Source organism: Strix aluco, chromosome 4 (genome assembly GCF_031877795.1).
Source record: "Strix aluco isolate bStrAlu1 chromosome 4, bStrAlu1.hap1, whole genome shotgun sequence".
NCBI lineage: Eukaryota > Metazoa > Chordata > Aves > Strigiformes > Strigidae > Strix > Strix aluco.
The window spans coordinates 122,927,861-122,940,253 of NC_133934.1; the positions used below are offsets into that span (position 1 = coordinate 122,927,861).

Genomic DNA, 12,393 nt, shown 5'->3' on the forward strand with positions numbered 1-12,393 from the left:
TAGAATTATAAATGCTTAATTTCAGTTTGACACTCCTTATGAGAGTAACTAACAATTTCTCTTCTGATTTGCAGTTCCTGTATAGTTTTGTGCTTGGTGTTGTTGTTGGGATCATCTTGGTGGTGGGTTTAGCATGAAAAGCGGAGATCTGTCACTGATAATCCTCTTACTTCCAAGGGCCAAACCATGCAGTATATAAAAAACCTTTCAAGTCCAATTCCTGTCTTTAAATTTCTGTCACGTATTTATTTAGTACAACAGCTATTGAACAACATTAAAAACTGAGTCTTTAAAAAAACTGGTTGTATGGATAGAAACAAATCATATTATTTACACTCATCATTAGCAATGTCTTATAAAGAGTAAAGAGGAAGGAGTAGTGCTGCAGCCTTGTAGTTTGTCTCTAGGCTGTAGGTCCGTATTCCCAGGTAAAAGGTCAGGCCTATATTTTCATATTGTTTTGCCTTTTAGTCCTTTGGATTATGTTTTCCTTGTTTCAAGACTCACATCGTAACGGCCTCTTTGGAGGCATTAGCTAACATCAGTACAATACTCAGGGATTTGCAGCTAATTTTAAAGGAAGTATATGAGAAAATAAATTCTGATTCTGGTGCCATGGTGTCTGATATATAGCTGAGATGTTCCAGTCATAACCACTCTGGTTAAGCCGTGCTAATTGTTGCAACCAGAGATACTGGTGTTCGTCTACTAAATCTGTTCTGCTTCTGTTTGCAGCTATGTCATCTTATCTTTTAATTGTTAAGTCTGAACTTCCTGGTGCTGTTGCGGGATTCTTAAGTGGAGACGAGAGTGGGTAAGGAAAAATGCTTCATATTATTCTGTATTCCTCTTGAAGAAGAAAGTGGTTCAGGACAGCTGAAGGAGATGGGTACTGACACTTCCCTCCGATCTCACATGCTAAAAAAATTAGTTATTTACAGGAGTTCTTGGAATATGAAATGTGTTTGGCATGTGCAAGCCTTCTGCAGCACACACACAGAGCGTGATTCTTTCCTCATAGCAATTTCCCATCAGACGACCTTAAAGTCAGTGGCAAAACTCCATCTACAGAAATCTCCCTTCTGTAAAAATTTAAAAGGGGAAGCAGGAGGGGACAGGAGGGAGAGGAGGAGAAACATTTAAACTGCTGTCATGTTATCACTTCACATATTTCAAAACCACAGTACAAAAACTGGCAGATATTTAAATTTAAACATTTTGTTGTCTTGCTTCAGTAATTGGACTTGTCTTGGGAAAAATGCCAGGTTTCCAGACTTGGTTTATAATTCCTTAACTTGGCTCCCAGTAAAGAAATTGTTCTTCGCAATTGAGCTATAAAGCTGTGTGTAAGGAGTGAGTGCCTCAGAATTCTATCAGAATTGTCACAAGAAATCTCTGCCTGTGCTAAGACAAACATTGCAGCTTCAGCACCGAAGTATCTTGTTCGAGTTGTTCCAGTGCTGCTGTCATTCATAACAGTGTGTCTTAGATTGTGTTACGGCTGTTTTTCCAAACTGCTGTTTTCAGATGTTTTGAGCTCAACACTTTATCTGGATTGAAATGTGGTGAAATTGTCTCAAGGCCGTGTGATGCATGTATTATTCCTGAATGTTGTGGGTGAATTTTAAGTTTGAAATTATTTTTTAAAAGGTACTTTAGTTCATTTTATATTTTGTCATTTATAAATTTTCCATTTTATAAAGAACATTTTGAGAAATGAAGTGTGGTGGTAATCTTGTGCTCTGTTGTTCTGCCCTCCTGGCCCTTGCAATAATACATTTTTAGTAACAGGCTTTTTCGTGGTTTGTTTTTTTTTTTAACTATTATGTTTTATGTGTATTTGTCATTTTTAGTCTGCTACTGTATCTCTTGCAGCTGTGGCAGTCATCAGCTTTTCACTTGGGTGCTATCACCTTTTCCTTCAAGATCATACTTCTAACTCCACTCTTCATCCGCAGTGGTGTTGAGCCTGCTGCTGTATCTGCTGCATGTGTGTTCCAGTCTGTCTGTCCCCAAATTTAGCATATAACATCACTTACTACTGTTCTTAATTTTATGTCAGCTCTGCTTATGAAAAGTGACTTTTCCCAGCAAAGATACACTTTTAAACAAACAGCTTATGAAAACTCATAATAGGTAGAATCTGGAGGTCCCGTGTGCATGCATACTGCTCAAAGGATTGTTCTGCCTAAAAAAGGCACTACAAACAACTTCTTTATTAAGGTGCCTATTTGAGAACACTCCAACCAGCTTTCTTTGTCAAGGTCCTAGTGCAGATCTTCTGGATGAGAACACTGGTGAACAGGCAGACAGGTTAATATGGTTGAAGTGGTTATTAGAGCTCATCTTGAGCCATTGTAATTCTCGGTGCTTTTAGAAATATCTGAAATTGCCCATAGGAATACTAACCGCAACTCAAGTGGTAAGCTGATTGTCAGCCCAAGTCTCAGCCTTTCTGCCTCTTGTTATTGGGAGTTCTTCCACTGGTAGATGTCTATTTGACACGATTTGACTCCTCTATTCTTTGCCCAAGCAAATGTTTCAAATGCTGTGGTCAAGTAGTATTCCAGGTGCCTGCACACAGCTGACCTTCTCTGTATACCCACATCGATATTTCATATATTTTGCCATACTAATTGCCATGGTAGATCATAATCTTGTTTTTGTGTATTTCTTTGGAGATGTTGAGTATTTTTTTTACTGAGTTTTTAAATTGTAGCAAATTGTTCCATAAAAATAGATAATCAAATATCAAGCCTAAGTAGCAACTTATTTATGCAAAGGGCATAAATATTGACTAGTTTAATCAAACTCCTTTAACTGGACGACTTGTTTCCAGATGTGGTTGCACAACTGTTCTACGTCATTATAGCATCTGATACACGTTCATTTGGGTGCAGAATTTATCTTTAACTGAAGTTAGAATGTATCAAGTGTCATTTAAACTGTCTGTGAAAACATTTTATATGCATAAACCCTCCCAAGCCATACATTTGGGAAAGCCATTTAAAGAATAGTTTGTGCACTGAACTATTTTTATAGATCAAGGTTAGCAGGTGTGCATGTGTTTGAAAGGCTCAGAGCCAGTGTGTAATACATCTTCGTGTCTTTATTAAAAAACAAAAACATACAATATGAGCACTTGTTAACTGTGAGTTGAGATGTTTCAGTCTGTCTGCATTACAAGATTGCCACATAGTTTTGATGTCATGAGCATAGTTTCAAATGAGGATTGTGTTTAAAAGTTGTAATTCGTGAGCCCTCTGTTAACATTTAATGACCCTGTCAGGAGGATATGATTGATGCAATTAAGTTGTCTTGCTTGTGTGTTATATAATTGGTATGGACTGAGAGTAGGATCCTAATTTAGAACACATGAATCTCTTGTCCCATTGCATTCAGGAATGAAATTAAAGCAATTTATAAATGTCTGCTTTTAGTTAAAATAGGGGGGAGGGAGGAGGAACATCTGCATGCCAAAGCATTTTCAGTAGAGTCAAGGATTTATATTCCATATTTCAGATTTGGAATGCTTTTATCATATAGGATTAAATTTGCAGATCAAACTGATTCTCAAGGCAATATCAAAACATTTATTCTGCCTTTGGAAAGTAAGTGTATTTCTACAACAGTATTTTGAGGAAAGCAGTAGACACATTTTTTGATAACCAGTAAATGGTCCACTATTCAGTTTTTTGAGATATTTTTAAATAAAAGAATTGGTATTCCAAAACTAAGCTGTTTACAAAAATATTTTTGCTCCTTCCCATCACCTCATTGCAGTTTTCCTCTATCTTCCCCCTCCAAATGTTTTCATTTACCATAAAGTAACCAAAATAATTTTTTCTCTGTCCTGCTGAGCTTCTGAGCTACAATGGCAACTGTGGATTTGCTGCACTTAGAATTGGGAGACTTAAAAGAGACGTCCCACATGTACATACAGTGCAGCATTCAGTATACTTTTGCCTACTGCTATGATACTGCTCCTCTGAATCTGAACATCCACCATACTAGAAAGAAAGAAAATGTTTAAAAATATGTGAACACTAAGTGATAACAATGTGAAGAATGCTACAGCAGGGAGCTGATCTTGGCAAAGTTGTTTTTTCACTTCAGGAGAAGCAGACCTAGGCTAGTAATACATATTTTTGAAGAATGATGTGCTTTGAGTAATTTTTGATGTAGACATTGTCACTCGAGGGTTACTTTGATTTTGATACAGTGAAGATGGCCTCAACCTTGAAACTTCTCTGTTCATTTATATTACATATTTTTTCAAATGAGTGACACCAGAGGCTGTCCACAATGTATGACAGTAGCTAATATATGTCTATGGTAATTTTTCTTTAACACAGGTGTTATGCTACTTTCCTTATGATAACTTGAGGTGCTGCCTGTTTATTAGGTGCTAACCATATCCTGGACTAAATAAACTTGAAGGTCAAAGGCCAGGGTGTTTATAGGTAGTAAAGTCAGAGGCTGATGTGCAAGATGTTTATCAGTACAGGATATGGTTATTACCAAGTTAGGGGGAGCCACCCTCAAGATGTTTCTGTTTCTTAACAATTTACCCATATGTACTTTCCTCAGTTTGGAGATGAGATTTTGTTACTTTGAATAGATTTTAAATGCATTAAGACTTTGTATGCCTCTACGATGCTTTTTTTATATGTTTAGTTTTATGTTTAAACATTATAGCAAATTTCATTATCATAATTTCCATCCTTTCTGTCCTTTAATTCCTGTGTGGATGTATGTAAAGAAGGAGTGATCACTGTGCAACGTTAAAGATAAGAAAGTCCTTGTTATTGCTTTTCTTTCTTATATCACCTCTGAACAGCAATCATAATTTCAAATTAATGGAAAGTTGATTTACTTGTTGTTTTCTTAGATTATTTAAATGCTGTGATGATAGGTGTAATGAAACTTGGACAGAAGAGAAAGTTGGTATGTTTAGAAAACATAACTGAATTTTCAAACAAATAGGTTGGGTAGCTGAGCTTTCTATTTCACACCTCTTGGAAATGGCCAGTAGCTAAAGCTGTGTAGGAGTAATAAACTGGAAGGGAAGCTTTCAGCAGTAAGTGAGAATTAATATTGCCGTTTCCTCCAGTTGTGTAAATATGCATCTTGGTGTAATCCAGGATCTATGTAGTGTACTACATAAGCACTGCTGTTGGAAATCTGTAGAGTAAGAAATACCCTTGCACTCTGATCATTGCTTTGAGTAAAGGCAGACTTGCGTATTATGCTGCTGAGAAATAACTTTACACACATCAGCCCCCTGATCCACGCAGACACTTGCCTGTGGAGCATTGCCTGCAGCGCTGGTTCGTTACGGGGTGGTGCTGTGCTTTCTCGTTACCTGGGAGCTCTGCTTTGTATCGCAATATAGAAACCAGGAATACAAATTCATGTAAATAGCATGTGAGACTGGAAATTACTTATTTTTCTTGTCTTAGTAGTTATTTTGTCTAAGATAACAGTTTTAAAGTAGAACATATTTCTTTAGGACTCGAGCTTTATATCAATCGTAAATAAATTTTCCAACAGGTCTTGGTACCTTGATGGGAGACTGCTGCTACTGATTACTTCAGTCTGCATTGTTTTTCCTCTTGCGCTTCTTCCTAAAATTGGTGAGTAATTAAAGGAGAGAAGCGAATATTATTCTACTTTAGTAGCAATTACAATTGAAGACTTTAAAAACTTAATGGGTTAGTTATTTATTTTAACTGGCAGGGGGCTGGTGATGGTGGGGATTACTTAAGTTGTTGTAGTGTGTTCTGCCTTCCAGCCCTGCCTAGTTAACCTATTACTTGGGTTGCAGTAGTATTTTGTCTGCAATACTAAAATAAAATCTTTACAGCAGAACATTAAAGAGCTGCATTTACTTACAGCATGCCATTAGTGGTAAGCCAGTTCTAATTCTGCCCTACAAAACTACATAAATGATCTGTGACAGGCAGTTGGAATGTTGTTATTCTGAGTCCTAAGCCCCAGATACCAAGCACTGTAATAGAAAACATGCCTAAAATGTAAAGCTTTAGCTGTACATTAGGATCACTTTCCTTATAAATTCTCTTTTATTTTTACTGTTATTTTACAGGCTTTCTTGGCTACACAAGTAGTTTATCATTTTTCTTTATGGTGTACTTTGCTCTTGTGGTAAGTAAAAAATCTGTGCACAGCTTATCTATTTTTTTTTCTTATTGTTCGAATGTTTTCATAAGCCTAGTTTGAAATGGATTGTCATCCCCTCCCCCCCTTAACTTTTTGTGTGAAATTTAGAGTTTTCCTCAAGTTCAGTATGTGCTTGCTTGGACAGATTACACTTGTTTTGCTGAGACATGGAAATGTATATGAACTTTCAAGCATGTGAAAAGATTTAAAATAATTATATTTTGGACTGGTAAATGTAACAATATTTTTGTTTTGCTGACGGTGCAGTGAAGGGAGCTGGCACGTATACTTTTGTTTCTCTACTAGTAGTGGAATGGAATTCTGTTTTCTTAGCTTCTAACTATTACTTACTGCAACTAGTGCAGAAGAAAATTTAATATACTCCAAATAAATTAAATTTACATGTATAATGGAGTGACAGAGTTCAAAAAAAGGCAAAGAAAACTAGAACTTCATTAAGGCAGTTTACAAGATTCATTAATACGTCAATGACCTTATTCTTCTTTCCCGCTGAAAGGAAAAGTTCTTTTCTCTGAGCCATGTGGGGCTTTTTGACCCTGATGTTCACCCTCTCAAGGCCCCTGTGAGGTAGATGTTTCCAAATATCAAAAGTGAGACCTGCTAGGCAGATCTAAGAGGGAAAATGTGCCTTTAAATTGCACTATTTTTCTTTTTACTATTTTTCTTTTTACGCATGTGTAATATGTAGTACAACCAAGCAACTCGCACTCTGTCATCTAGGTATAGAAACAAGGATCTTATTTGGGAGACTGGAAAAATGTTCCCCCTCTCCCCTGTCATTCTGGCTTGCATTGACTTGCATTTAATACCTGTTTTACAAAGGGATAAACAGAGTTGAAGGCAAGTTGAACAAACATGCCATCCAGGAGACCAAGGCAATCCATTAGGAACTAAACCATGTGATAAAACCAAACTTCAAAGCTGTCAAAACATCTCCCTAGGGTATCCCTGGAGAATTGCAGTGTTTGTAGGACCTTGGGAAGTATTCTTCCTAAGCTGAGCACTGAGGAGCAGCCACAGCCTCTCCAGAGCTAATGGAAATTCATTTGTAATATTTATAAATTACCTTAACTTTTGACCTCTCCCCTAAAATTTATCTTAAAAAAAAAAAAAAAAAAAGCAAGCACTAACTATAATGCTGAAAATAGTCCTTTGGCTGAAGGTGGTTGCAAGAGTTTTAAAACAAACTCAGCTCCTGGATTTCAGTGGGAATGTGTGTATGCATCTCTGAAGAAAGCTGTTGTAATGGGTGGATGCATTCGAAAACAATTTTGTACTCAAAGGCAAGTGTGTAAGCAAGACTGGTGTGCAGACGTGTCAAACTGGAATGGGTTTAGTTTTGACTATCAGAAAAGTAGGCAGAAAGTACTATGAAGGAGTACAAAGACTAATGGATTTCTTACAAAATGGTTAAATTTGTATGCTTCCTCTTTGTTGTTAAATGACAAAGAAACAGCCACAGTAAATCCAACTGAGGTCAAAATTTTTAAAAGCCATTATGGATATTTAAAGAAAACTAGTATTCTTCACAGAATGTTCTCTCTGACTTCTGTAGGCACTGAAACTCAAATGCATTAACTGTGGTTTAGTTTTCATATTTAATTGAAGTGGGTGATATGTGCTGTTGAAATGGTGTTTTAGTTTGCACAATGTTAATTTCTGTATGGTAGATATGTTTTAATTTGTTCCAGAAGAAAACTGTGTTACTCATATGGAAGTAATACAATTATATTTTGCATATACAATAATTCTGTGCATTTTCAAGTCCATACCATCTGTTCAGCTTTTTGCCAGCAAGCCACAGTTTTAATACAGCCTGCAGAAAAGATAGGTACAATAGACAGCATATGTCTTGGTCAGTATGGTCTAGTGAGTTCATGGAGCAAAAGGTCTAGAGACTACTCTTTGTTCTCTGTGCTCTGCTGTGGGGCTTTGGCAGGTCACGTATCTCCTCTCTGTGCTTCAGCATCTCTTCCTTTAAAGTTAATATACTTGTTGTAGTGCTCACTTGGAAAAAAGCGAAAACACTGAGATGAGCTGATCTGGGAGGAAAACAAATATATGTAACTATTAATTCAAAGCCAGATTCTGTGACGTCCTGAGCAATTTTTGTTTCTGATTGTTGAATACTTCCCTGACTTGAATCCTAAGCAAAAAGATATTAAATGCAGTCGTTAAACTTTTTTTTTATTGCCTCCCCTCTTGCTATATTGAATATTGGTGAAGAGTAAAGACAGATTTTTCCTTTTTCGTGGAGGCAGCCCTGTTGGTAGCTTGTTCAACAAAGGTGTTAATGATTCCTGATGGTATTTTTCTAAATCTCTTGTTTATGTTCCCAGAACAAAATGTAAGGCAGATTGGGAACCTGCCACGTGTAATGAATGATGTTATGCACAGAGAGAGACCCTCTTTTCTGAGTGCTGTCAGTACAGCTGGAATAAGGGGATTCCTGTTTTCACTCCGCAGGATCCGAAAAAGCAACGCGACTGAGAATATTAGAACATTTTGAGCCTCTAACTTTATTTTTTAGCAATGGTTTTGGTGTGGGTTTAAAGTACCTTATTTCAACTAGAATCTCTCTTCAGGTTATTTTCACTTAAAACCAAATGTTTGTTATACTCAAAATGTTTATATGAAATAGGCTTAAAGTTCCAGAGGAAGCTTGTGCTGCAGGCATGACTGCTCAGCTAACTGGGCTGTGCTGCCAGCTTAAAAATCTCGTCCTGTTGGGGAGGACCTCATTAGACTACAATTGGAAACCCAAACAGATTTTGAGTAATTAAGCAGGTGGGCAAATACAATTACAGATTTTTAAATGCACCTAGTGCATTTTATTTTCTCTCCTTTTCTTTCCATTTCAATCTGTTCTTAATCTGTATTAATTTAATTTTAGAAAAATGTTCTTCAGCGTTTTAGGTTTGGCTTGTCTTGACCTCCCTCTGCAGTGTTTATGTATGTCTTTGCTCTTTAGCTTGCAGGAGACCCTGCCCCCGCCACTGCCAGGCACACTTTCTTTTCCCCAAAGCTTGCCCTTTAGCTTCATGCCCCTTTTCGTCGCTCAGAAAGCCTGTTCCAACCTTAGCCAGACTTCCCACAAAGCCGCCTACTTTGGAGCCTTCAAAGCATCTTCTTTATTTCTGCTATCTGGGTGCCTTTAAATACACAGAGATCTCCTTAAAAAAACTCTTAGCCTTTTTCTCAGCCTCGTGAATGTCTTCAGCTAGGCAACAAGCTTGGGCTTCCTGGGGAGGTAGCACAGCCCTGGGTGTGTGGCTGTGGCACTCCAGCAGCAGCGGTCTGCATCAGTGTCTCAGCTCGTAGCTTCTTGCTGCTCAGTGCAGGCAAGGAAGGGATGGAGCAGGGGTGACCCACATGACAGTCATGCCTACGTACGATAGAGGCCCAAGTTATATAGTGTTCGGTCCCTTCCTGCTTCTCCTTTGCTCGCTCTTCAGTTGAACTTCTTGATGTACCAGCATGTTCTTGTCCCTTCTCACACCCTTCCTCAGATGAGGTTGCAGTTCGCATTGCAGGAGGCAGGCAGTTTAGCCAATGAAATAAGCAGGTAAGAACAGATCTCCTGGTATAAAGCGGTGCCAGTTTAGTGTCAGAAACATGGTTGGAGGATTTCCATTGATAATCCTTTTTCACAAAGTGTGCAGACTGCTGTTGAGCAAGCTACTACCTAGTCCTATACCTTCAGTTGTGAGTTCTTTAGTCACGCCATTTAAGACGTGTGTTATTGCCACAACGGACTCGGCATGCCACGTACCCGCAGTTTCCTTTCCCCACGCTTTGTCCGGAGGTAGCATTTGTTTGCTTCTCCTGGCACTGGTGACAGGAGGGAGCATCTAATCCTTATCCTCTGGGAAACACCACTTGGCTGCAAGCAAAAAGTAGTTCTCTGAGCCAGGAGAAGCACTATCTTCCATGTTATTCTTCTCATGAATCTGAGTCTTTAATTAAGTTTTTAATTATTTGCTCTAGGCTTCAAAAGAATTATAAACTCTAAAGCCAGGCAACTACAATAGGAAATTAATTAGGGTGAGGAGAGCAATGCAACTATCACTTTAAACTAGGCTCCTGAAAAAGGAGGTAACATTTCTTATTTTAATTTCCCTTTGATTTTCAGCCCTGTTACTTGGCAGTCCCTAAACCAGCAGGGTGTAGCTAAAGCCCCAATGACATTCTGGGACAATAATTGCATTTATTGTTTTTCCTTTGCTTTCTAGTCCAAACCATATGTTTCTGCCTTTTAAGATTAGCCCTAGGCTCTGCTCTATCTCTGTTAAGAGCTTGTCTACTTGGGAAAAGAGCCTGGGATAGCTAACACAGCAGCTATTCTGTACGGGAGGCAGTTAGTGTGGAGCACAGAGAGAGTGAATGCGGAGCACTGGTTGTATTTCAGTTAATGTCAGGGCTCATTTCAGTGCACCACCTCCAGATAAGCACACCATAAGGCTGCCAGCTGTGCGTAGTGAGCAGCTGGATGGAATGGCACTGACAAGTTTTTCTGTCAAGTTTCCTTCTTGTGGCCTAACTATTGGTCAAGCTTGTTAATTTACTATGGGTGTAGCTCCCATATGGGTGTTGCTTTGTATACCAACAGTCTGATATTTTAGCTACGTATACCTAAATTTAAACTGATCTTTAGGGTATCATTCATACATTAAATATGCTGTCTTTGCAGATCATGATAAAAAAATGGTCGATCCCTTGTCCTCTACCTCTAAGTAGTGCCATAGAGACTTTACAGGTAAAGTGCATGCTGTTTTGAAGTTCTTCTAATTTTATTAGTAACTGTAATGCTTTTTTTACATTAGCACTTTCAGAATTACTTGTAATTTAAATTCCTTCTTTTCGTAATCATCACAGAATCTAAAAAGTTTCATGTCTGTGGTTTGGGCTTATTCTTTCATTATGCCATTTTCTTGCATGCATGTCTTACAGGTTTCAAATTCTACTGGGGATTGTAAAGCAAAGCTCTTTCATCTTTCAAAAGAGGTAATCTCTATTAACAATATGCAAACTTGAAGGGGGGTGGTGGTTTTTAAAGAACTGGGGTTTAAACTCTATGCAGGGTAAGCTATTCTTCTGTAAAACTAGTTATAGGCTGCTGAAATATTTCCTATACCTGCTGCCAAGTGTTATCCAGTCTCACTCTTTCTTTTTTATGTGAAGGCTGGCTGTCCAAGTTAGCATTTATGAAAACATTTTGCAAATATGACCGAAGTATAAAGTATAACAGATGCAGCAGTGGTCAGCCTCATGATGCAGTCGGATCAAGCCAACTTAATATGCCCTCAGCTGGAAGTCAACTCTACTTGGCTATATGGACACTTCTAGTTCCTGGCGAGGTAGAACAGGTTTCCTGAAACTGCCTGGACCTAAACTTAGTTTTTTCTTACCTGAAGCTAATTCTTCAGGCCTAATGCAATCTTGTGCATTTCATTGGATTCCAGCTTGGTATTTGTTAATTAATGTGGCATTTAAATCATGTCACTACCCATCAAGGCTTGCAGGAGAGAACTCTAGTTGTGGTAGAACTCTAGTCTCTGTGGGGTGAAGAAGAAGGAGAAAAAGGAAAGAATGAATTTGGGATAGGCCTGTAGCATGGTGGAATTTAGGAGGGACACAGTTGGTTGCATTTGTCTGGAAAACAAAAAAACACCCCCACCTTCCCAAGAAAAAGGGGGGGTGGGGGGGGCGGGAAGCTTGGGCAATGCAAACATGAGACAAATGTTATCTGTAGATCAAAGAAGAAATTTTGCTTTGACCAGAAACATCTACTGTGAGGTTCTGGCCTTTTGTGCTTTGAAGAATCTTGGGACTTATCTCTACTTCTTTTTTTAATTTTAACTTTATCAGTAGAAAGTGGCATATTTTTACCAGTATGGGCCTGATTATGTCAGCACAAAAGTGTTTGTTATAGTTCAGCTTATTCCACTTGGCAATTGAAGTAAGCTATAATAGGTGATTCATCTCTTCTATTACAAGTTTTTGGAATAATATACCACTAGTTGCGTGGTTGCAACTTTAATTATATAACTATCTTAAAACTTTAGATGCCAAAGCATGGTATATTTTCTGGATGCTGTATCCAAATTTTTGTGAAGGAGTAATAAGAAAATCGTGAAGTCGGGATGAAGGAATTGGTAATTTGACAGGTAGCTAGGGGTATTAGAATGTAGA

The 12,393-nt window shown here is 38.1% G+C and overlaps 1 protein-coding gene across 6 annotated transcripts in view; it reads left to right on the top strand.

The window, feature by feature from the left end:
• The window catches only part of SLC38A6 (solute carrier family 38 member 6), a 44,994-nt gene that overhangs the window by 19,271 nt on the left and 13,330 nt on the right, over positions 1 to 12,393 (top strand). For 3 of the 6 annotated variants that reach the window (XM_074820925.1, XM_074820929.1, XM_074820930.1), the window contains 5 exons: positions 736 to 814; positions 5,554 to 5,636; positions 6,107 to 6,165; positions 10,892 to 10,957; positions 11,152 to 11,205. In XM_074820925.1, the coding sequence (XP_074677026.1) occupies positions 736 to 814; positions 5,554 to 5,636; positions 6,107 to 6,165; positions 10,892 to 10,957; positions 11,152 to 11,205 (341 nt within the window). The remainder of the gene's footprint in view (positions 1 to 735; positions 815 to 5,553; positions 5,637 to 6,106; positions 6,166 to 10,891; positions 10,958 to 11,151; positions 11,206 to 12,393) is intronic. The other 3 variants (XM_074820926.1, XM_074820927.1, XM_074820928.1) reach the window with 3 other exon arrangements.